The sequence below is a fragment of the Typopeltis vanoorti genome, chromosome 18 (assembly GCF_054136105.1).
Source record: "Typopeltis vanoorti isolate ZY-2024b chromosome 18, IOZ_Tvanoo_1.0, whole genome shotgun sequence".
Taxonomy (NCBI): Eukaryota; Metazoa; Arthropoda; class Arachnida; order Uropygi; family Thelyphonidae; genus Typopeltis; species Typopeltis vanoorti.
The window spans coordinates 50,975,614-50,999,207 of NC_143566.1; the positions used below are offsets into that span (position 1 = coordinate 50,975,614).

At 35.1% G+C, this 23,594-nt stretch overlaps 1 protein-coding gene across 1 annotated transcript in view; it reads left to right on the top strand.

The window, feature by feature from the left end:
- Nucleotides 1–23,594, top strand: part of Spt5 (Transcription elongation factor subunit Spt5) — a 428,434-nt gene that overhangs the window by 71,896 nt on the left and 332,944 nt on the right. The window contains 2 exon segments of the mRNA XM_090408290.1: nt 13,256–13,393; nt 16,226–16,325. Coding sequence (XP_090264416.1) covers nt 13,256–13,393; nt 16,226–16,325 — 238 coding nt within the window.

A 23,594-nucleotide genomic window follows, 5' to 3' on the forward strand; every position in this document is an offset into this window, starting at 1 on the left:
TATCGTTTCAATATCTACTTGCATGGTTTTCCAACTCACAAAATTATTATAACTATTATAACTACAATTAATATAAACATTATATGCAAAATTCGAAATAAAAAATGCACAATCAGTGTTAAATTACAATATCCTTCTATATACAATGTTTGTGACCTCTGTAAAAGTCGATGCAAAGTTAAGAAAAAATTTCCTACTGCATCGAATTAAAAAAATTGGATGCAATAATATCATATTATGTTACAAGGTAACATAATATGATAATAATATGAACACAGGAAGTACATATGATAACTTATTTCAGCTGATCAATATATTTTGCAATCAATGTGTTTTGCAACATCTTTAATTGTAACAATGTTGTGCTGTTCGACCATCTTGCATTATGCCTGTTGAACTTCAACTCATTATGATTCCGAGATTCCTAGCCTCATGAATTTCTTGAGTGCAATCCTTATTCCAAAATACATAACTTTACACTTGGCATTATTAAACTAGCATTCATTATTATGCACTCAAGCAGAGTCTTCAATTTTTACTGCAAGATCACTACCATATGTTTGTTTACTTTTGCTCTTTACATCTTAGCATCATCAGCAAACAGATATATCCTATAATTCATCTCTGATATTATTAATATGCAAGATAAAACAGCAGTGGTTCAAGCTTCAAGCACAGAGCACTGTTTGGCACATGACTAGTTACCTGCATTTTCTTAGACTCCTCCACACTACGAGGGTGGTCTGAAATGTTCTCGGCCTAACAATGAAAAAACGAATTTATAATTTGAAAATTATAAATTTTCAAAAAAATAATTTTTTTTTTTTTTTCAACATAATCTCCCTTAAGACTAATACATTTATTCCAGCAATGCACCAGTGCCATTATCCCATCCCTATAGTGGTTCTCAGTGAGATCTGCAAAATACCCCTCTGTAGCTGCAGCCACCTCTCGATTTGAAGAAAAACACTGACCAGCAAGGAAGAGTTTTAGTTTTGGAAAAAGATAGAAGTCAGAGGGAGCCAAATCTGGGGAATAGGGTGGATGTTCTAACAATTCACAGTGGAGATCCCTTAATTTTCCCATTGCCAAAACACCTTTGTGGGCAGGTGCGTTGTCCTGATGAAAGACAATGTTTTTCTTCTGCAAACCTGATCTTTTCTCACGGATTTTTTCATCTAGTCTGGTTAAAAGATCGGAATAATATTTCCCGGTTATTGTTTTACCCTTTCCAAGATAATTAATAAACAAAATGCCTTTGGCATCCTAAAACACTGACGCCATGACCTTTCTTTCTGATTGAACGACTTTGTCTTCTTTGGCACTGAACAACTGGCTTCTATCCACTGTTTTGACTGCTGGATTTTGGATTCTGGTGTGTAATGGTGAATCCAGGTCTCATCCATAGTAATAAATCAATGCACAAAATCAGTTTTATTCTTGTTAAAACGCTCCAAGCACTGTTCAGAGATTTTCATGCGAGTGCATTTTTGATCTGCTGTGAGCAAGCATGGTGCCCATCTTGCCAAAGCGGTTTCAGTTGCAATTCTTCATTCAAAATATATCCTTCACATTCTTTTGAAATGCCTAGTCTCAGCAATTCCATGCACTTTAACTTGCCGGTCATCCAGTACCATATCATGCACTTGATCAATGATTTTTGATGTTGTACTCTTTTTGAACGTCCTTCACGTGGATCATCTTCAATGCTGGTACGGCCACGCTTATACTCGGCAGTCCATTTCTTAATTGTTGAAAACGAAGTAGAAGAGTACCCATAAACTTTTATGAACTTTGAATGAATTTGTTTTGGCGTTAAACCTTCTTTTACAAAGAATTTTATAACTGCACGATACTCAATGTTATCCATTTCAAGGGATACAAATAACACTTTTGCTTCAGATAGCTGTATAAAACAAACTACTTGATAGAATGACTTGCAATTTCACATGGATGCTTATGACAGATGTACCAACTTAGAAAAAAAAATCTTGCCAATAGTGTTGCAATTTATGGTCCAAGCCGAGAACTTTTCAGACCACCCTTGTATACTAACTAATGCTTTCTCATTCATCCTCTTGTCCATTCCATCAGTTAAATATTCTTCCTGTTTTTCTCAATTAATTTAATGGCCTTCTGTACAGCATTCAGGTATTCTGCTAAATGCTTTTTTTTGCAAGGTCAGCAGTGTCTTGGCCTAATCACTTTCCTTAACTGACTTCCCCTGTTCTAAAAGTATTATATTCTCTTACTTTCTTTTTCTGAATGTAGCTATATTTTTTCTCCACCACTATATGCATCCATTATTTATTATTTTTCCCTACTTCTTTTTTGTGCTCATAAGTGAAAGGAATCCTTGAGATTCCCTTTGGCCTGCTTGGCTAACTTCTGTCATAACCCAATTTTGCTTTCCTTAATCATTCAGATTTCCATTCAGGTTTTTTTGTACTTTGCACTTTTTGTTCTTGGTTACATTTTGCCATGTATTTCTTCCACAATTATTATTTATTTATTTATTTTTATGGAGCTCCAGCTCTGTGATTTTCTTTCAAACTGTGAGAATTTAGTTTGATATTGCTTTCTTACAAAACAGCATTCCTTTCATATTTCTAATGCTTCTGTATTGATCCAGGAAATATCTGTTTTCTATGCTTGTTATAACTAACTACTGTATCTCTTCTGAATTGAAAGTCCCCACATGCCTGTTTTCTTTGCTTATAGAGAAATTCTCTATACTAACATTGGATTCCTTTCAGATAGTTATCCTTCATTAACACCAAATTCTGTATCCTTTCTCTGATTACTTATTTTATGTTCAATCAGCTAATTTAACTATACATTTCATTTTCTTCCTCCTGTAGGCTCATAATAGTACCAGACTTTATACAGTCGAATCTCACTGCAGTACTCATAGGGGCCAAAGAAATAGTTTGTTAAAGTAGAAGGTGAAGGTTAACTATAGTGAATTTTCTTTAGTACAGCATTGACTGTTGGACTGTGGCTGAAACTTTTCAGTTACTTTGTTATAGTGAGTGAATTCAATATAGTGATGTTTATTAGTGAGTGTACTGTATTTTGTCTTGCTGGCCTCTATAGAGTGTTTTGAGTCCACTGCTTCTTATACTCTGCTTGCTTTCATGCCACATTTCCATTTCTTGGTTGCATTTCTTTTGGTATTATCAGGTTACTGATTCTCTCCTCACTCCATCCTGAAAATCTGAAACTGTTCTTCTTCTATTTACATTTTATTGTAATGTCCATATCTTGCTCTGTCAACCAGTTCTTGCTAATACTTTTAAATTTTAATCAAATTGAACTGATTCCCCCCCCTGCTCCTGTTGTTTCTGGTATGATATAAGGCATAAACAAGCATGCAATTGTAAAAAGGATGAAGCTTTATAAAACCTTTATGTATCTCCTTTGTTGTGACTGGGGGTTCGTTTCTATGAATCGCTACTGAGAGTGGTAATAATTTTTGTTATGGAATTCCTTCAAAATGGAATGCATAACTTTGATCCTAGGTGTATGTTATTGTGATAATTCCTTTATATTTATTTTTCATAAAAATTCTTACCATCTGTAATAATTAAGGAAATTAAAATATTAATTTTAATAACTTCAAATGCATTAGTAAAATAAATATACATTATTCAAAGAACTGCCATCAAGTTTAGTATTATAATGCAGGCACTAAAGATCTAATTTGGACTGAAACTTATATGGTATGAGGCATAAACAAGCATGCATTTCTAAAAAGGATGAAGTTTTATAAAACTTTTGACTGGGATTCTTTTTTATGAATTGCTACTGAGAATGATAATTTTTGTTATGAAATTCCTTCAAAATGGAGTGCACAACTTAGATCCCTAGATTGCATTTAAATGGTTTTGGTGTTTGGGTCTGGAGAGAGCTTTGTTCTCCGAGCATGCTGAAATGCAAATTTAAGGAAATTTAATCAATTAGAGGTGGAAGCAAGTGAGTTTGTGTGAAGGCACCCATGAAATGAGTGAGTGTAAGAATGACCAAGTGAGGAATCTAGTCTCTCAAGCAAAAATATTGATTATTGATAATGTTAGGAGACTAAAGGGATGATGCAGTTTCTGTATACTAATGCCAAAAGTATATGAGGAACAAGAGGGAGGAGTTTTTGGCATTGGTTAGTGTAACCTTGCCAAAGGTTATAGGCATTAGTGAGACTTAGTTGTAGGGATTGAATGTGAAGGGTTTATTATTTTCAGGGAAGATAGGTTATAATGGGGAGGGGGCAGATACTGCTGATGAATTGCAATCAAAAAGAATAGGAGACAAGTGGTAAGGTGGCTGTTCATTTGAAGCAATCTAGTGTGAGATTAAGGCCAGTAAGACGAAATATACAGTCGATTGTTGCTATAGGCCAGGGAGTTCCACAGATGATCTGGAAGACATGCATCGCCAGTTTAGTACGAGTACTTGTTGAGTGATTATTATGGGGGACTTCAACTATGGAGATATAAACTGAAAGGAAGAAAAATCACATGGAAGGAAGGAAACAGAATTTATACACATGCTGAGAGATAATTAAGTCAGCATGTGATGGGGGGGGGTAGGAGAGTATTGGACCTGGTCATAGGATCAAAAGAGCTCTCCATAACTGAGGTGACAACATTACCTCCAATTGGTGAAAGTGATCATGCGGTCTTTACTTGGAAGATTGTAAAACATGCGGAATATTCTATCAAGAAGGGGTATTTGTGGAACTACAAGACAGGTAATTATGGTATGCTTAGGAAGAAGCTTAAATCTGTACCATGGCATAAAACACTGCAGGTAAAGATGTTAGTAGTGCATGGAATATAGTTAAGGATCATCTAGAGGAAGCAGTATTAAATTGTATACCTAGGGTAAGGAGAGTTAATCAGGTAGGAGTTAGATGGATTGGAAATATCATTAAGCATGAACTGCAGAAGAAGAAAATGCTGTGGAGGGTGTATAAAGAGAACGGTGACCAGCAAATTATCAGGTTATGAGAAGAATCTAGCCGAGCAGGCCAAAGGTTCCAAAGAGATCTTTTGTTATATGGCAAGTAAGAGGGAGAATGACTATGGAAGAATAACCTTAATGAGGGATGATGGTCATGATGAGACAGAAGCAGATAAAATAATTGAGTTACTGAGTGACCATTTTGCAAGGATATATCATCCTTAATGAGGTTACTGCTTTAATCTATGTGACAGACACTAATGTGGGACCAGAGGTGGATGAATTGGAGGTTGTTCTTAAGAAATTGCCAAATCTCCATGTAAATACAGCTATGAGATTAGATGGGATATCAGCTAGGGATTTGAGAGATATGTGCAAGGGAACTTGCAATGATTTTGACTAGGCTGTTTAATTTAAGTCTCAGCTCTGGTAGAGTTCCAAGGGAGTGGGAAAAAATGGCAAAATAGTTCCTTTGTATAAGGGAAGTTCTAAGAAGTTCTAAGTTTTGTACTACAGTAGCAAATTATAGACCAATCAGTATCTTAGGTGCGGTGATAAAAGTACCAGAAAAATTGGTAAAAAAAATATTATTCAAGAATGGGTAGACAAAAATATAATACTGTATGAGGGGACAACACGGCTTTGTGAAGGGTCGGTCATGCCTTAGTAATTTAGGAACTTTTTATAATAGCTTAGTTGGATAAAAGAAATGGCTACACGATGATTTTGCAAAGACATTTGAAGGAATACAACATGGAACTCTGTTACAAATTACAACAAATGGGGATGGATATGACACTGGTTAAGTGGATGAGAGTGTGGCTGCTGGACAGATATCAAAAAGTGGTATATGGAGGGGCAGAATCAAGACAAAAGCAGGTGACTAGTGGTGTGTCACAAGGTTCAGTGCCGGGATCATTGCTTGTTTTATTTGTGCATAAATGATATAGGAAATAATCTGAAAGAATATTCAGTTTGCTGATGATGTGAAATTAGGTAGAGTAATAGTTAATCAAAGCGATGTGAGGAGCTTGCAGGTCAAGTTAAATAGGCCAGTATGGGCAAAAGTTAATGGGTGTCAGAAAATGTTGAGAAATGTAAAGTTATTCATTTTGGGATAAATAGATTACAAGCCGTGTGTCATATTGATGGCACTGTACTTCAGGAAATAGATGAAGCTAGAGATTTAGTGGTTGTGGTAGACAGAGTTAAAGTTTAAAGGACATATTGCTAAGATAGCCCACAAGATTACTTGGCTATTGAAGAACACATTAACAAGTAGAGATAAGGAAGTTGTCATTCCTCTTTATAAGGCCTTGATATACCCACATCTGGATTACAGTGCTCAAGTCTGGTCTCCTGGGTTTGGTTTCTTGGTAATGAGCAAGCTGTGAAGAGTATTCAGAGGTGAGTGGCCTATGGAATGTTCCCAATGAGCAGTGGTGAGCTATAAGGGACTCACGGGGGCTTGCATGAGCCCTTTGTTACATTTTTCTCAAATTTGCGAGCCCCTTGTTCTTCTTGTTTAATAATCTTGTAGAACTAGAAAATACCACCGTGGAATGTATACATGCTACTATAATTGCTACTTTAAATTCATATGGATTTTCTGATAACTGTATAAAAAATCATTTCATTGCATTTTGTTCTGATGGAGCTAGTGTAATGTTAGGAAAAAAATCAGGTGTTGCAATCAAACTTCTACAAAAATTTCTCAACATTATGATTTGGCATTGCGCTCATCGTTTACACTTAGTATTAGATGATTCGATAAAAAACATTAAAGAAATAAATCATTTGGAAATATTTATGGATAAATTATATGCTTTTTATCATCAATCACCAAAAAATCAACGAGAATTAAATACGATTGCAAAAGACCTTGGTATCGAAATTTTAAAGATCGGCCGTGTGTTTAGACCACTATGTTATGGTTAATGAATGGCTCTTGTTTTATGGAGAAATTATCTAGCTTTATGCAAGCATTTTGCAAATATAATATGCTTTTTAAACCGACTTCTCAATTTGGAATTTTTAAAAGATCTAGCATTAATGATTGATATCCTACAGGAATTATCGTATCTGTCATAGGCTGTACAAAGTCGGAATATAAGTATTATAAGGGCTAAGTTAGGCCATTTATTTATTTATTTTTTTTGCTCGACGATGCAAGCCCTTTGTTAAAATTTCCATAGCTCACCACTGCCTATGAGGATAGATTGAAGTTATATGGATTGTAGGAGAAAAAGAGAGATATGATAGAAACATTTAAGTTGCTTAAAGGGTTTTATTGGGTAGATGCAGGGGAAATGGTTCAGCACTTGGCTAGAGGGACCAGAACAAGGGATCATCCCTGGAAGTTGAATAAAGGTGTGGTTAATAAGGGTGTGAGCAGTGGTGAGCTATGGAAATTTTAACAAAGGGCTCGCATTGTCGGGCAAAAAAGAGCCGTATTTCACACAACTTGTATTAATACAGCTTGTGTACTCCTTAATCAAAAAGTATGAGGGGACAATCAACCTGTAAAGGCTATCATAAACAAAATAAATTTGTTTTGTTTGCACTAGAAGTTTTTATGACAGACAGTCTATAAATAATAAATAAATATTTTCTAAACACAATAATATTGAAATACATTAATATCTCTTTCTCTTTTGTTTTTATACTTCAAGTGATAATCAACGGTACCAATCAAGGGGCATTATTTTATAGTCCTATATATTTATATGCAATTACCAAAAGTGAATTCTTATTTGTTAAATGATAGTAACAGTAACTATAATATTTTATTTAGTAAAATCACTTTGTTAGGTTACCGTATATATATATTAAGCAACAAATATATGTGAATCTGTGAATGAGTTTAAGGGGAAGCATGACATGCATTGTGTGAATAACGGTTAGTATGTCAATGTTGGGTCTCCCACGATGAGTCTTGTGACTCCATGGAGGCACCTTGTATAATAATAATATTATTTAAAAAAATTTTTTTTTTTTTTTTTGAAAAAATAAAAAAGTAAACAAGAAGAACAAGGGACTTGCAAATTTGAGAAAAATTTAACAAAGGGCTCAGGCAAGCCCCTTATAGCTCACCACTGGGTGTGAGTACTAGATTTTTTTGCTTGGAGAGTGGTGAATGAGTGGAATGGGTTTCCAGAGTCAGTTGTGAGTGCTTTGTCTCTTAATGGGTTCAAGGAGAGGTAGGATAGATTGGGTCTCCTGCAATGATTTTTCGGACTCCTTGAGGTGCTCTTATAATAATAATAATAATAATTGCTTAAATTAAATGTAACCATGTAATTTTTTTTTTTGGTCAGGAAATTTCGTTTCACTAAAATTGAGGTATTTTTTTTTCTGTTGCTTGAATTGCAAAGAAAACAAGTTCTTTTCTTTTGTTCATTAAAGTAGCAAAGTTCTCATACCTGAAAATTTCTTCTCATACAGTGACCACCTTTACTTTAGCATATCCATTGATATGTCCATTAGCGATCACTAAATCCTTGATAGCATGTTTGGTAGTTAATTGTAGCTTCCATCTTATAACAAATAAAACTAGGAAGGCAATTGTTTTTTCTTAGTTTATGCTTGATAATAGACTTCACTTCCTTCTGCTATGGAATGTTAAAGTATTATCGTTCCATAACGATAATACTCTAAGCTGAAAAAAACAACTTGTTCTAGTTGAAACGTTTGTTGCATATTCCAGTAAAAACAAATGCAATGCCCAACGTTCCAAAAGCCTGTTTATAGAAAATCTTAGGTGCAGGCGATGATTCATAATAATGTTTTATGGTATAAATAGCACCAAGAGAGTTAAAATATATATTTATTAAACTTGCTAATATTTCACTGGTTTTCTAACCAGCATCATCAGAGTACAATTTTATAACTGTGATAGGCAGACAGCACTAAACTACATAATTGAGGAAAAACAGTTTAAATTGTAATTGGCAACAAAACTAATCTCCTTACATGGTGCCTTCTGTTGGTTGGATAACCACATAGTTAATTTAGAGCAGTCAGCTATCGGGTCTTAAAATCTCAACATAACCTCAACTAGTATGGTTGCATTAATTTACCATTGATCTGGGAGACTCATTTTAAGACATGTTAGCTTCACTTCTCTAAATTAACTTTGTTGTTATTCATCCCATACAGGGTTCCATGTAAGGACATTAGTTCTATTGTCAATTACAATTTAAATTGTTTGCCTCAATTATGTAGTTTAGTGCTCAGTTATGTAGTGTTTAGTGTTCTGTGCCTATCATGGTTGTAATTGTGCTCTGATGATTGCTGGTGTTAGAAAACCATCAAAATATTACTGATTTTAATAGATATATATATTTTCCTCTCTTGGTGTTGTTTATATCCATAGAACATTATTATGAACTCCAAAAGTCATTTATTGAACTGAGTGTTTCTTAGCATTCACATGAAAACTTGATTCTATAACTGTTGATTTCATTTTATCATAATTTAAAAATTCATAACTTGGGCATTTTTCTTTATGTGAAAGACTTCGAACAAAAGTATCAGACATTGATATGGTATATATTGATATATATATTAAAAAAAAAAAAAAACACTATCTATCAATAATTGTCCGGACACTAGCAGTTTACAATTGATACCAGCAGGTGAATCCTAATATCGGGTATGTCCACTTTAAATACTGACAATTTTGTTCAGTGCCTATGTAAAATTGTGAAAATGAGGTAATAAGTTGGGAAAGGAAAAGTACTACGCTAAAAGTACAAACCACAGATTTAATTTTACAATATTCGTAAAAGTGGTGATTCAAACTTAACATTTATTGTTCCATAACTAACGTTTTGCATTTCGTGTACCCCTGAACGGCCCAGTACATACCCCCGGGGGGTACACATACCACTGGTTGGGAAGTGGTGATCTAGAATATCAAGGTACTGAGATGCCTTCATGGAACCACGGAGAACAACCAGTTGTCCCACTCCAAACCAGCTGAATGCTCCCCACACCATTACTCCTCCATCACCAAACTTTATACTGTGGGTGCAACACACTGTTGTTAACAAGCATTCACCAAGCTGCCTCCACACCCATACCCTGCCATCAGACTGGAAACAGGTGAACCTTGACTCATCGCTACAGAGTACTGTTTTCCACTAGTCAATTGTCCAGTTCACATGCTCTTTGCACCAAGCCAACAACGAACAAGCCACCTTATTCGTAGTTGTGATGCTTGGCTTGTGTGCCATTGCTCTTCTGTCAAAACGCAGAAAAATCGAGTTCTTTTCTTACAGTATTAGTGCTCACCATGGCATTCTGGAACTCATCACAGATGGTCTGAGCTGACTGTAGCCGGTTTTTGCATGTCACCCATTTTAACACCTCTCCTATCCCTGTCAGTCATTTTTGGTGGCTGCCCTGGTGTTTTCCTGCACTAATGATGCCAGAACGTCTCCATTTGTTGATCACATCGTCATCTGTTGATTTTGGATGCTCTAGTTGAGCAGCAATGGCACATGTGGACATGCTACCAATGTGACAGCCCACAATGATACATCTCTCAAAGTTATTGAGTTCATGTCCTGTTGCCATACCACCTATATTCAACTGCGACGATGAAATTGTTAGATTGTGATAGAGTGGAAATTTATGTATTCCTATCTTATCACAGTCTAACATGCTTTTTCAAACAAAAGAATGAGATAAATACAGTAAATTGCCTCTAAGTGTAGAATAAGTATTATGTATATATAAATCAAGTATGTTCTGCTGTGAAAAGGTTAATTAAGTATGTATTTTGTGCCATTCACGAACGTGTTTAATTTAGTTTTGAAAATGTAAAGCATTACCAGAGCTTTAGAAATTAACCTGTGTAAAAGAATTATAAAATGTAAGCACAAATCCAACAGTTGGGGGGGTGTCAAGTTCAAAGGTCGTAACGCGGTGGAGTGACTAGCACTTCCACGTACGTGCGATTAGCAGGGCAAACAATGGTCGCTATGACGTAGTAGTTTGCTGGACACCGAAAGGGGCGAGAAACACCGAGAAATAGGAGGGAAATATAAGGATCATGCGACCCTGAAACAGGGCTTTTTCTTCCCTGGATTTCCTGGTGTCCGGTTCCTGTGCGGTGGCATGGGGCGCGAGTCTCTTCGATGTCGCAAGTGGCCTAGATGTCGGAGGACGGGACCCGATAGGCAGTTACAGTCTTGGTGGCCGTATTCGCCACGAAAAGAAGTTTCCTGTGAACCTATGAAGCTCTAAAGAATTGAAAAGGGAAGATAAGTAAACTTTGTTTGTGTTATACTGAATGGCAATGAAAGATTTGTGTCATGTTAACATGTTGTAAAAGGGACATTTGTGATTTAGGATAGGATTATGTTGCTAGGACTTTAGAAGGATATTGAATTTATGTTGATTATCTGTCATTGTGTTTAAGTTCGCCATTATAAGGAGTGAAATTAAGGATATGTTTAGAGTGAAGAATTGGCATAATATTAAGAGATTGTGAAAGATATGAATGTTATCTTGTGTAGTCTGACAGAGCTACAGAGTTTTAGATCGATTGTGAAAATAGTACATGAATAACGCATTAGCGAAGGTTAATATAATTCATACTTTAGGAAGCTACTGTATGTTAATTTATATGTGTAACAGTAGTGTTTGAATTTTATATACCTTGTCTGAAATTCCCTTAAGATGGGATTTATTTTAGTGTTCTAATGTGTATCAACCTTTGAGTATAATAAACCTTGCTTTTGATTCTAACAAAGACTTTCTGTGATTTCTGGAATCCGATGCACCGCTTATAAAAATATTAATGCGAACCTATGCGGGATATTAAAAGGGATATTTGAAAAGAGTAAATTTTGGTCACGTCTGCAGAGTTAATTGGTATCATTAAGTACTGTCCTGAGATTACCTCTTGGTTTTTAATATTAAATAATCTAATAGCGCTAAGTGGCGCAGCGAAACAAATAAATTTCTTGGCGTTTTATGAGAGGTAAATCTCAGACACTCTGATACTCTGGTACTGCCTCGATCTCGAGGAAATTCCATTGTCCCTCAGAGGTACCACGTGTTACCTGATAGAGTGTATCAAGGAGATATAGTAAAAGGTTAAAGTAGTTGTATTTGAGAAGAAGGGTTACAACATAAATCGCGCAGCAGATACTATATAAAATAGTTGTACCTATAAAAAATAAGAATAAGGAAGAAAACGTCACAACATAAATGGCGCAGCCGGTAGGATTATTATTGAAGGAGGCCTAGGTTAGAAAATAGAGAAGATAGAATAAAATAGAATAAAAGACAAGAAAACATTCACAACAAAACACTGCTTCCTACTAACAGTACACTGGCTTTTATGTTATTAACAAATCTGGAATGTTCCATAACTTCAAATAACAGGGGTGTCTGGACAATCATTGGTAGATAGTGTATATAAAAATCTGTATATTTTCCCTTCTTTTTCACTTCTCACACATCCCCTAGTAACCATAATAATGTGGAAGTTCACTTTTAAACCCTTTTATTTCCATATGAAAGACTTCAATCAAAGATATCCATTATCACTTCTAAAATTCTTTTATTTTGTTTCTCTCTCTTCTCTGCACAGATGATCTCCTAGTTATTTTATTCTTTTGTTCATACAAGAAAGAACACAATAACTAGGAAACACAGTAACCAGGAAGTTTGACTGGAAACATGTGGTGTTTCCAGTCATAAGTGAACTGCCATTATTCATTATCGTCGATACACTCTACTGGAAAACAGAAAACTATCATACTTTGAGCAAAATAAGTGTTTTTCATCGTATGAGCTATAAATAAATTCAGATTTAAAAATTAACATTTGCAACTATCATCTGAAGTTATATTTGTTTCTAGCAACAATATTTAAGTTGCATTCAAATTTATTGAGTTAAAAAAAAAGTTATATTATACATAAATGCCATGTGTATAATGTAGAATTATTTAAAAAAAAATTTATAGAGTAATTATGCACACTTATATTCAGTTGAATACTATTATAATAATAAATAAAAACAATAAAAAAGCTTCAGCTTCATTGCACAGAATTTAAGTGTTCATCATTCCTTGCCTATGTATAAATATGTTGTGTTTGAATAAATTTTCATTATTACTGTATTTTTGTAATATTTTGCATGGCTATTCATTCAGCTTATTTCTGCTAAATTTAAACAGAAAATCCATTTAAAAAAAAAAATCTAATTTTGTTTTAATGCAGATATATTATTCTATTTAATGTTGAGATATTTTATAGAGATATTTTGCTGTTTTTGTAGATCTCAAAAGGAAGATGAGATTGAAGATTATTATAGACGAAAATATGCTGAAACTTCTGCAACAGAACGAGGCTACGGAGAAGGTGATGTGGAATTATCAGACGAAATCGCTCAGCAGACCTTACTTCCAGGAGTTAAGTAAGTACTTCTAGTTTAGAAGACAGTATGAAGTTAATATATAGATACTTGGTGTTATTATAAAGATGATAGTAAGTAGCTGCCTAATATGGTTTTTTATTGCCTTTACCATACATTGCATTTTGAATCTTCAGATAACATAAAATTTATTTTTGAATCAAAGGTTGGGTTCATTTGGAGAAAAGGGCAAAGCTAATCATAACGATAAGTATTTACTGGACTTATGCTCAGGACATGGACCAGTCATTACTAACACCATGTTTTAACATAAAGATGTGCACAAGTTCACATGGAGAGAGGACACAAGAAATAAGAAAAGCATCATGACTATGTCATTGTTAATAGTGATTGATATCTTCATGCTCATTCAGGATGCTGGAGTGTACAGAGGATTTGAAATTGGAGGTTGCCATGACAGTACTAAGCAGGATAAAAATGGATATCACATTGAAAAGAACAGTACGTAAGAAAGTTTTAAAAAGAATTAAAGTTGAGCAGCTTTTGCAAGTAAATTGTAGACTCGACTATCTATCCTTCTCATCCGTCTAGGATGGGTTGAGTCCCCTCCTAATGAGGGGTTACTGGTATATTAATGCAGCCATTTCGCCACTCCTCTGCTGCATCCCCTATTCATGACTGTATCCGTGTGTGTTCACGGGACTGGTTTGCCTGCTTGCAGGATGAAAAACCCCAGATAAATTGGAGTGAAAATCCCTACTGTCCACACCAAGACTGGCTAACTTGGCTATGGCTGAGGAAGATCCTTAAGTTCCTCAAGTCGTCGATGGGAATCGAACCTAGGACATTCCTTCCCCAGGTTGCAAAACACATAGCCACTGGGCTAACCTCACAGACAGACTTGACTATACAAACATTATTAAAGAAAAAATGAAACAAATTGAAAACAAGAGTCAAACCTTGGAGTCTCCTCTGAAGAAGACATTGATTGATTCAGCTAGGGAGATGTATGGTAAAGTTGTCTTCAAGGGTAGAAAAATAAGCACACCGTGGTGAACACAAGATGTTAGAGAAGCATTCCTGGATGTGAAGAAAGCATACCACTTTTTTTTTTTTTCCATCAGAGGCCAGGCTAGGATAAATGATTAAAAAACATTTAGATTCATCTTACTTTTGTGTAGTATAGTGTAGTTTCATGTACATATGTATATTTTCCTGATGATGACCTCAATAATACAAAGTTCAAAACGTCGAATGTTACTTTCTTAATGATAAGTAAAGTAATTATTCTAACACATGTGTTGTCTCTCCATAAATTCTTCACTATGATTCAATAAGAAATTGTTGGTGAAATTTATTTCATGCATGTAAGTTATATTGGGATTTTATCTTATCCTAGTAATTTTACATTTTTCATTTATTTTAATGTTTTTTATTTAATTCTTCTGATGTAATGTTATTCGGAGCTATTATCAGTTACATTTTCTAAAAATATTTTCGGTAATAAGTTCGGCTCTTTATTACCTTTCCAGAATTTATAATAATCTATCCATTGTTTGTCATCTATGTGTCTCCATTTTCTATTCTTTGTTTATTTCTTTCTGTAAGAAATTCAGTGCTTTATAGATTTTGAGTTGCAGTTTATATATATTTCTAATTTACTAATATAATTATCCCAATTGTTTTTTTGTGAGGTTTTCTTGTTTTTCTTTTTGTTATTGCTCTTTTCTTCTTATAGTTTATTTCTTCTTCTAGTTTTCTTGAGGTAAACCATATAATCTATGCAAATGTTTTTTTTTTAATTATATTCTTGATTTCATCATCCCATTCTTTCATTTTCCTAGACTTTTTTTTTTGCTACTTTAAGTATAATCAGTGTCAGATTTTTCCACTCTTCTATCTCCTATCAGGTACATTTTCTAAAAACATTTTCAGTAATAATTTCGGCTGTTTGTTACCTTTTCAGAATTTATAATAATCTATCCATTGTTGGTCATCTATGTGTCTCCATTTTCTATTCTTTGTTTATTTCTTTCTGTAAGAAATTTAGTGCTTTATATATTTCTTCTTTTCATTCTGTTTCTTTTAAGTATGCATTTTTTGTTTTCTTGGTATTCATTGTTTTTTTCTATTTGTATATGTAATTCTATTTGTATTTGTAATAATTGATTGACATCACTTCTTAATTTTGCTAGTTTATTGTCTATCAAGTAGTCAGTTATTGATTTTTGATCTTTAGCTGAATAAGCAAATCAAGGTAAGATCAAAATCAGAATCTTCGGCAGAACTTTCCCCGCCATTTGGTTCAACGTCATCTATTAATTGTTCCAGTTCCTCCTAATTTAAATCTATTTCACCATCAATTAATTCACTAATTTCATTTTCAACCATATCATAAAAGCTTTCTAAGTGGCTATTACTATAAAAATAAATTTTTTACATAAAAAAGCATTACATATTATGTGTAATTCACCAGAAAATAAAGTGCTCAGCTTGAGATTAACACACTTATGATTTTTAATGTGCTTTCCTGGTAGAAAACAAAGACAACTTTCAATTAACACTTTATACGGTAAACAATTGACTTACATGTGCTAAAGAGTATTTGGTTACCTATATATATATATATCCATAAGAAAAATTAATTTGATTAATCAGCCTCCCATTTTTTATATACACTTCAGAACTATTTTATATTATTTTAATATTTTTCTATATAGCTTGCTGATTTGAAGTTTTGAATACCAGCCTGAATTATTCATCTGCTTGTAAAGTTGTGAAATTTTGTATGAAACTGATTTTGAGAGGTTTTGTAAGTAGTGGAAGACATATGAAACTATTTTTTTGATCTAATACTATGAATACTATTAACAGAGATCCAAATCTTTGGATGGTTAAGTGTAGAATTGGAGAAGAGAAAGGAACAGTTCTTCAGCTGATGAGAAAATTTATTGCTTATCAGTATACTGATGAGGTAAGTAAATTTAATATGAAATTTGAATGAGATTAGTACATTAGAGATTTGTAACAATTATATCAGTGCTTCAGGATTTTGATTGAATATATATATCTCTTTTTTTTGTCAAGTAGCCAATTACAGTTTTGTGGTTATAGCAGTTTTGTAATGCAAGTACATCCTTAAAATTCCTTGGTTAAATGAAGAGATCGAGAGAGAGAGAATTAAACTCGTTCTATTCAGTTTAGATCTTGTTCCTTTATATATATAATAAATGATTAATAAAGATAGTTTGCCGGGATGTGGTATACAACTGAAAACTGAAGTCTGTGGTTGAGCTGTTATTATCAAGCATATTTTTCATCTTTTCCATAACATATTAAGCTTAGTGACTTATCATAGCCAAGAAATTATATTCTTGGTTTCATCCTTTATCCAAGTGTAAGCAAACAAAGTTTGCATGTGAGATAACTTCACAGGCTACTTGTATATAGAGGCTAATGAATTCACATCAATTGCCTTAGAATGCAAAGAACATATCCTTACAGACAAGTATAATGCTAACCATTACTGAAAACCTAATTAATGGTATGATATGATGTAATTGTTTGAAATTGCTGCTGAAGTGTCAAGGCTATGAGGCTGATTATGTCTGTAAATTGTATGTGTTCTTCTGTCCTGGTTGTCTGTTTTGCAGGATGCAAATTTGAGTTTCTAGGAAAAGAATCACTGCTCTTTCCATATGTGATTTTTTTATGAAAGTGTAGTAAATCCTGCCCACAATTTGTTGCTCTAACTGGTTTTCAAGCTTGTGGGATGAATCACCAGTTTTTTTTTTACCCCTGTCGTCTCGGTTAGAAGGCTAACTCATCTTCAGTTGAAGAGTTATTATAAAGGTTCTTTGCATCCTAGATGAGATCTGAAGGTCTTTCTATCTAAAAAGTGTCATTATGTGCAATGGAGATGATCTTTGTTGCTTATTTAGAAGGATCAGGGTTAACTTTATCATAGTTATTATTTCACCTTTCTACCATGAGATGTAAGTCCCTCTAGGGTGTTAGGAGAAATAAATTAATCATTTCTTAATATATTGAAGTGAATATATTGTTACAAAGAAATTTGAGAAATCACAATCTTTTTTTAATTTTTTATATATATGTTACGGTTAAAGTGATAAATCCGGTTATTATTAATAATTACCAGTTATTATTAATAATTACCGGTTAAAGTGAATAATTTTTTAACTCACAAATATTCAACAGTGCAAAAAGTTAAGATCTCAAGTCATGACTCACATCAGCACTCCTATATGTGTGTGTGTGTGTGTGTGTGTGTGTATGTATATATATATATATATTTTTTTTTTTTTTCATTGTTGTTCATTGCAAGTGTGTATATTGTGTGTGTCCTTAAAATGGCATAAATAGTTAAAATAGGGTTTTTTGTGTTTTTTTATTTTTTTAGTACTTTGCAAGTGTTCATTAAATAATGTTTATTTAGACTTTAGTGGTGGGAATATGGGGATGGGTGAAGGTTTTGGAAAATGTCACAGAATTTCTCTAGGATGATATCTTAATAAATGAGTAAATTTATTAAGTAAGGCAACCGATTGTAGAACTTATTAGGATTTTATCCTGCACATTGCAATACTTGAGTTAGAAAGAGCCAACAGAAACATGTGATAAGGCAGTTGGAGTAGATGATATTTGATTTGAAATGGTGAACTATGATTGTATTAGAACTATTACTATTATATGGGCATCTCCATGGACTCTGTAGACTCATTGTGGAATGTCCATACACATAAACATTACCCATCAATACTTGTCATATTTTGCAGTGAAATCATTCCCCAACAAAGCACATGCAACTGACTCTGGCAATCCATTTCACTCATTCATTACTCTTCAAGCAAAAAATCTAGACCTCACGTCCTTGCTTAAACAAACCCTTACTCAATTTCCACAGGTGACCTCTTGTTTTCCCCACATTATTCATGTACTATGATGTTTCTATTATATCCTCCCCCTTATCTGCTGATCAACCAACCTCTGTAACCCACAGAACTTCAGTCTCTCCTCATATAAAACATCACAGAAACTAAAACCTGTCACCATCTTGATCACTCTCTTCTGAATCCACTCCATCTTATCCACATCTCACCATTAATTCGATAGATAGGAGAATCAATGCAATTCACGATTCGCACTGGATAGCCTTCTTTATGGGTTTTCAGGAGTCCATATAGACGGGGAGTTCTTACAAAGTAGGTGCGTAATTTATCCACGTAATTTGGGTTCCAACTGATAACCTCATCAATTAATTTAATTGTTTAATTTGTGAATTTGTAGGATTATGTGTGATCTCTTGGTAGGTAGAGGTGTCTTCTTAAAGGCTGGATACTTTTGTCTCATAGTCAGTCTTATTCATGATTACAATGGCTTTTCCTTTATTGGCCTTAGAAATAGATATTTTATTATCTCTCCTTAAAAAAATTAGCCCTTTGATTTCAGCATTTGATAAGTTGCATGGAGGTAATTTGCTTTTAAATAATGAAGTCGCAACTTCAAAACGAAATGTACGCTTTGCGGAGTGCGGTCAGAGTGTGGTTAGATGATAATAAAGGAGTGAATGTTTGTAGAAAATGTAGGGAGAATGGGGAATTAAAGTGTATTTCGGATCGTGAGTGTGATATTTTTGTCAAACTTCAGAATGAAGAAAATAGGGATATGACAAGAAACGGCGAGGTTGTACCAGAGAATTGTGAGAGTGTGAATGTAGAAAATGTGAATGATAGTATTAATGGTTTTACAGAGAATAAAAAACATGAGATAGATGCAATGAGTGAGATCGCGTTGTTGAATGGTGCAATACAAAGGGCAAAACAGCAGCTAGAGCGTATGAGCAAAAGTCGACTGAATGAACCAACCAATAATAAAAAGTATGACAGGAAAAATAGACGTATGAGTGTGAACATGAACAAAATGAAGGATAGAATACTGTATGGAGACTCGTCAGTACGAGGTGTGTTAGTAGAGGATTTGACAAAATCGTACCAACCTGGTGCGACCATAAGGGATGTAACTGAGTCTATTAGAGAGCAAAAGGAAAGGGTGAAAGAAATGATTGTTGTGGCAGGTACGAATGATTTGAAAGGACATAAAATGGAAATGATAGAAGACCTGAATGAATTGTTTGAGGTAGCAGAAGAAAAGAGTGAGAGAGTTAGAATGATTAGTCTTTTGCCATGGTATGACAGTGAAATGTTTAAAAGGAGGGCCATAATTGCGAATGACGTTATGCGTGGGTCATGTATGACGAGTGGTGTGAAATTTGTGGATGTGTGGAGTGAGTTCGATGGGCGAAAGGATCTATATAAGATGGATGGCTTGCATTTGAATGGTTACGGTGTAAGGAGACTTGAGAAAGTGTTGCTGAATGTAATGGATGTGCAAATTCAGGGAAACTAGATTTATTAAGGGGGGGGGAATTGATATACAGTCCTTAGGGAGGCAGTTGAATGTATGAATGAATATAATATGTCCGACCGAATAAGGGCAACAAATCTGAGTGGAATAGTTAATATAAGGCATCAAGGTAGGGTTGGGGCTAATGGGGGTCTTAAATTCATGTACACTAATGCTAGGAGTATTAGGAACAAGAAGGAAGAGTTTTTGGCCATGGTTGGCACTTCTAGACCACAGGTTATTGGTATTAGTGAATCATGGCTGGCTGTAGATGATATAGCTAGTGGGATTGAATGTGATGGGTATAGTGTGTTCAGGAATGACAGGGAGAATAAAATGGGGGGAGGAGTATTGTTGATGATAGCTGATGAGCTACAGCCAAGGAGAATAGAAGTTGAATTGCAGGATAGAGAAAAGAGCACATTTGAGGCCATTTGGTGTGAGATTGTGGCTAGCAGAACTAAATATACAATTGGGTGCTGCCATAGACCAGGTGATGGAAAAGATGGTGGTGACAGTATGCACAAGCAAATAGAAGAAATGAGTGGAAGGAGGGTAATTATTATGGGAGATTTCAACTATGGTCGCATTGATTGTAGTGATGAGAGGACACACGGGAGGAAGGAATTGGATTTTATGCAGTTATTAAGGGATAACTATCTGCGACAGCATGTAATGGAAAATACTAGGGGTCAGAGAGTGCTTGACCTAGTAATTACATCTGAGGATTTGGCTGTAACAAATATGACCACATTGCCACCAATCGGTGAGAGTGATCATAGGGTCTTAACTTGGGAGGTGGCTAAAGGTGTAGAATTTTCAATTAAGACAGGGTACATGTGGAATTATCGGGCGGGAAAGTATGACAAGCTTAGGAGTTTGATTGGTTCAGTGCCATGGCATGTACAACTGCAAGGACTAGAAGTTGATAGTGCATGGGAGGTAGTTAAGAAGTGCTTGCATGAAGCAATGGCTGACTGTATACCTAGAGTCCGAATAATAAATCAAGTAGGGGTTAAATGGATGAATAACACCATTAAGCTTGAGTTGCAAAAAAAGAAACAACTATGGAGGGAATTTAAGGAGAAGGGTGACCGGCAGGCACATGAACGGTATAAAGCGCAGGCCAGAAGGGTAACGAGTGTAGTAAGAAAAGCAAAAAAGGATTACGAAAGAACATTGGCCATGCAGGCTAAAGAGAATCCTAAACAGTTTTTTAGATATGTAGCAAGTAAAAGGGAAAATGTACATGGCAGAATGATTTTAAAGAATGCCGATGGTAGGGAGGTAACTGAATCAGTTGATATAGTTGAGTTACTGAGTGAGCACTTTGCAAGTATATATCATCCAGGTGGTGACATTGCAGAAACGAATAAACCAGTAGATTATACGGGAATTGTGGTGAATGAAGTGGAGGTGAGTAGTCTATTGCATAACCTCAATGTCAATACATCCATGGGATTGGATGGTATACCAGCTCGTGTTGTACGAGAACCAGCTAAAGAATTGTCAGTACCCTTGACCATTTTGTTTAATTTGGGTCTCGGGTCTGGGTTAGTCCCGAGGTAGTGGAAAGAGGGGAAAATAGTTCCACTGCATAAAGGTGGTTCCAAGACTGCTGTTGTAAATTACCGACCGATTAGCATATCAGGAATCATTGTCAAGGTCTTAGAGAAATTAGTCAAGAAAAGAATACAGGATTGGATAGATGAAAATGGGATATTGTATGGGGGACAACATGGTTTTGTGAAGGGTAGATCATGCCTCAGTAACTTGCTCACGTTTTATAACACAGTACCGGCTGAACTGGATAGAGGTAATGGGTTTACAGTGATACTACTGGACCTTGCCAAGGCCTTTGACAGGATACCACATGGAACCCTAATAAGTAAACTGGAGCAGATGTGGATAGATATAGGGTTGGTGAGATGGATAGGAGGGTGGTTGAAGGAGAGATACCAGAGAGTGGTTTATGCAGGAGTGGAGTCTAAATGACGGCTTGTGACTAGTGGTGTGCCACAGGGCTCTGTTCTTGGACCACTGCTTTTCAATTTGTTCATCAATGATATAGGAAGGGATTTGAGAGGAAGTGTTCACTTGTTTGCTGATGATGCAAAGTTGGGTAGAGCAATTGTGAGTGCACAGGATGTCAGAATTTTACAGGATGATTTGGATAGTTTGGAGGAATTGGCTAGGAAAAATGGATGTCAATTTAATGTGGCAAAGTGTAAGGTTATGCACTTTGGGGTGAAATGAATAGCAGCGGTATAACGCATTGGTGGAACCGTACTCCAGAAGATTGATGAGGCCAGGGATTTGGGAGTGTTGGTGGATAGGGAGTTGAAGTTTAGGGGGCACATTGCAAAAGTGACTAAATCAGCTCATCAAATCACTTGGCTTCTGAAAAATACTTTAACATGCAGAGATAAACAAGTTGTTGTTCCTTTGTATCGAGCCTTGATAAGACCCCATCTGGATTACTGTGCTCAGTTATGGGCACCAGGGTTTCTTCGTGATGGGGAGGAAGTGGAGAGGGTCCAGAGACGAGTGACCAAGATGATAGAAGGTCTGTGGAATGAACCTTATGAGAATAGGTTGAAGATTTGTGGGTTGCAGAGATTGGACGATAGGTGAAGGAGGGGTGATATGATTGAGACGTTCAAATTACTGAAGGGTTTCTATAAGATTGATCCAGAAGATATTTTTGAAAATATGACTGGTGGTTAGAGGACTAGGGGCCATGCATGGAAGCTGGGCAAGAGCATGGTTGACAAGGGAGTTAGAGCTAGGTTTTTTACTTGGAGAGTGGTGAATGAGTGGAATAAGCTTCCAGAGTCTGTTGTGGGTGCTACGACCGTGAATGAGTTCAAGGCAAGGTATGATAGATACTGTGTCAATGTCAAATAGTTGTTCTTGACATGATGTTAGGGCCTCCCTTGATGAGTCTGTCGACTCCTTGGAGTTGCCCGGAACAATAATAATAATAATAACGAAGTTTGTTAGCATCGTTGCTAGAAAATCCTTACACATTGTCTATATTATGTAAAAAATCAAGATACAAAAAATTGTTGTTTCAATACCCAAGATTTCTTCAACACTCTGCAGAGTTCCAATCCCTTACATTCCAGGAATATCAGAACCTATAGGTAGAATTTTGAAACAGTGCCAATTGATTCCCACGTATGTTCCTATTAACAAAATTTCCTCTTTATTGCCTTCTACAAAGGATAAACTGTCATCTCTATCTTTGGCTGGCGTTTACCAAATGCCATGTGAATGTGATGTTTCTTATTTTGGACAAACTGGCCGTTCTGTGGAAAAAATAATTAAATGACATGAATATTATATTGAATACAACAAACCTCAGAAGTCTGGTCTAGCACAACACAGTATTAACACTACTCGTAATATCCAGTAGGATAAAGCTATTCTCTTCCATAGATGCAGGTTCAAATATGAATGCCTTTTTAAAGAAAGTTGTGAAGCTATTTTACACTGCCCGAATTTAAATCGAAATGATTGTCTCTCTCTCTCGAAGATCTGGGAGACTTTTATTTTATGTAATCAATAAAAAAACCAATTATCTTAAAGATTAATTATTATTTTCTATCATTTCCTAGCACGTGACAACAGTTGTATTTTGATAGGTGATCCACCGAATGTTCGTTACTTGTATTCCATTCCTATAACTGTTTGTGTGACACTGAAGATGTGCTATTAGTTTTAGTATGAAATATCTGTACCTTTTATTAATTAAAAGTGATTACTGTGGTCTTACGTGTTCTTTTAATAATTATACTATGCCACAGGTACCTCTAAA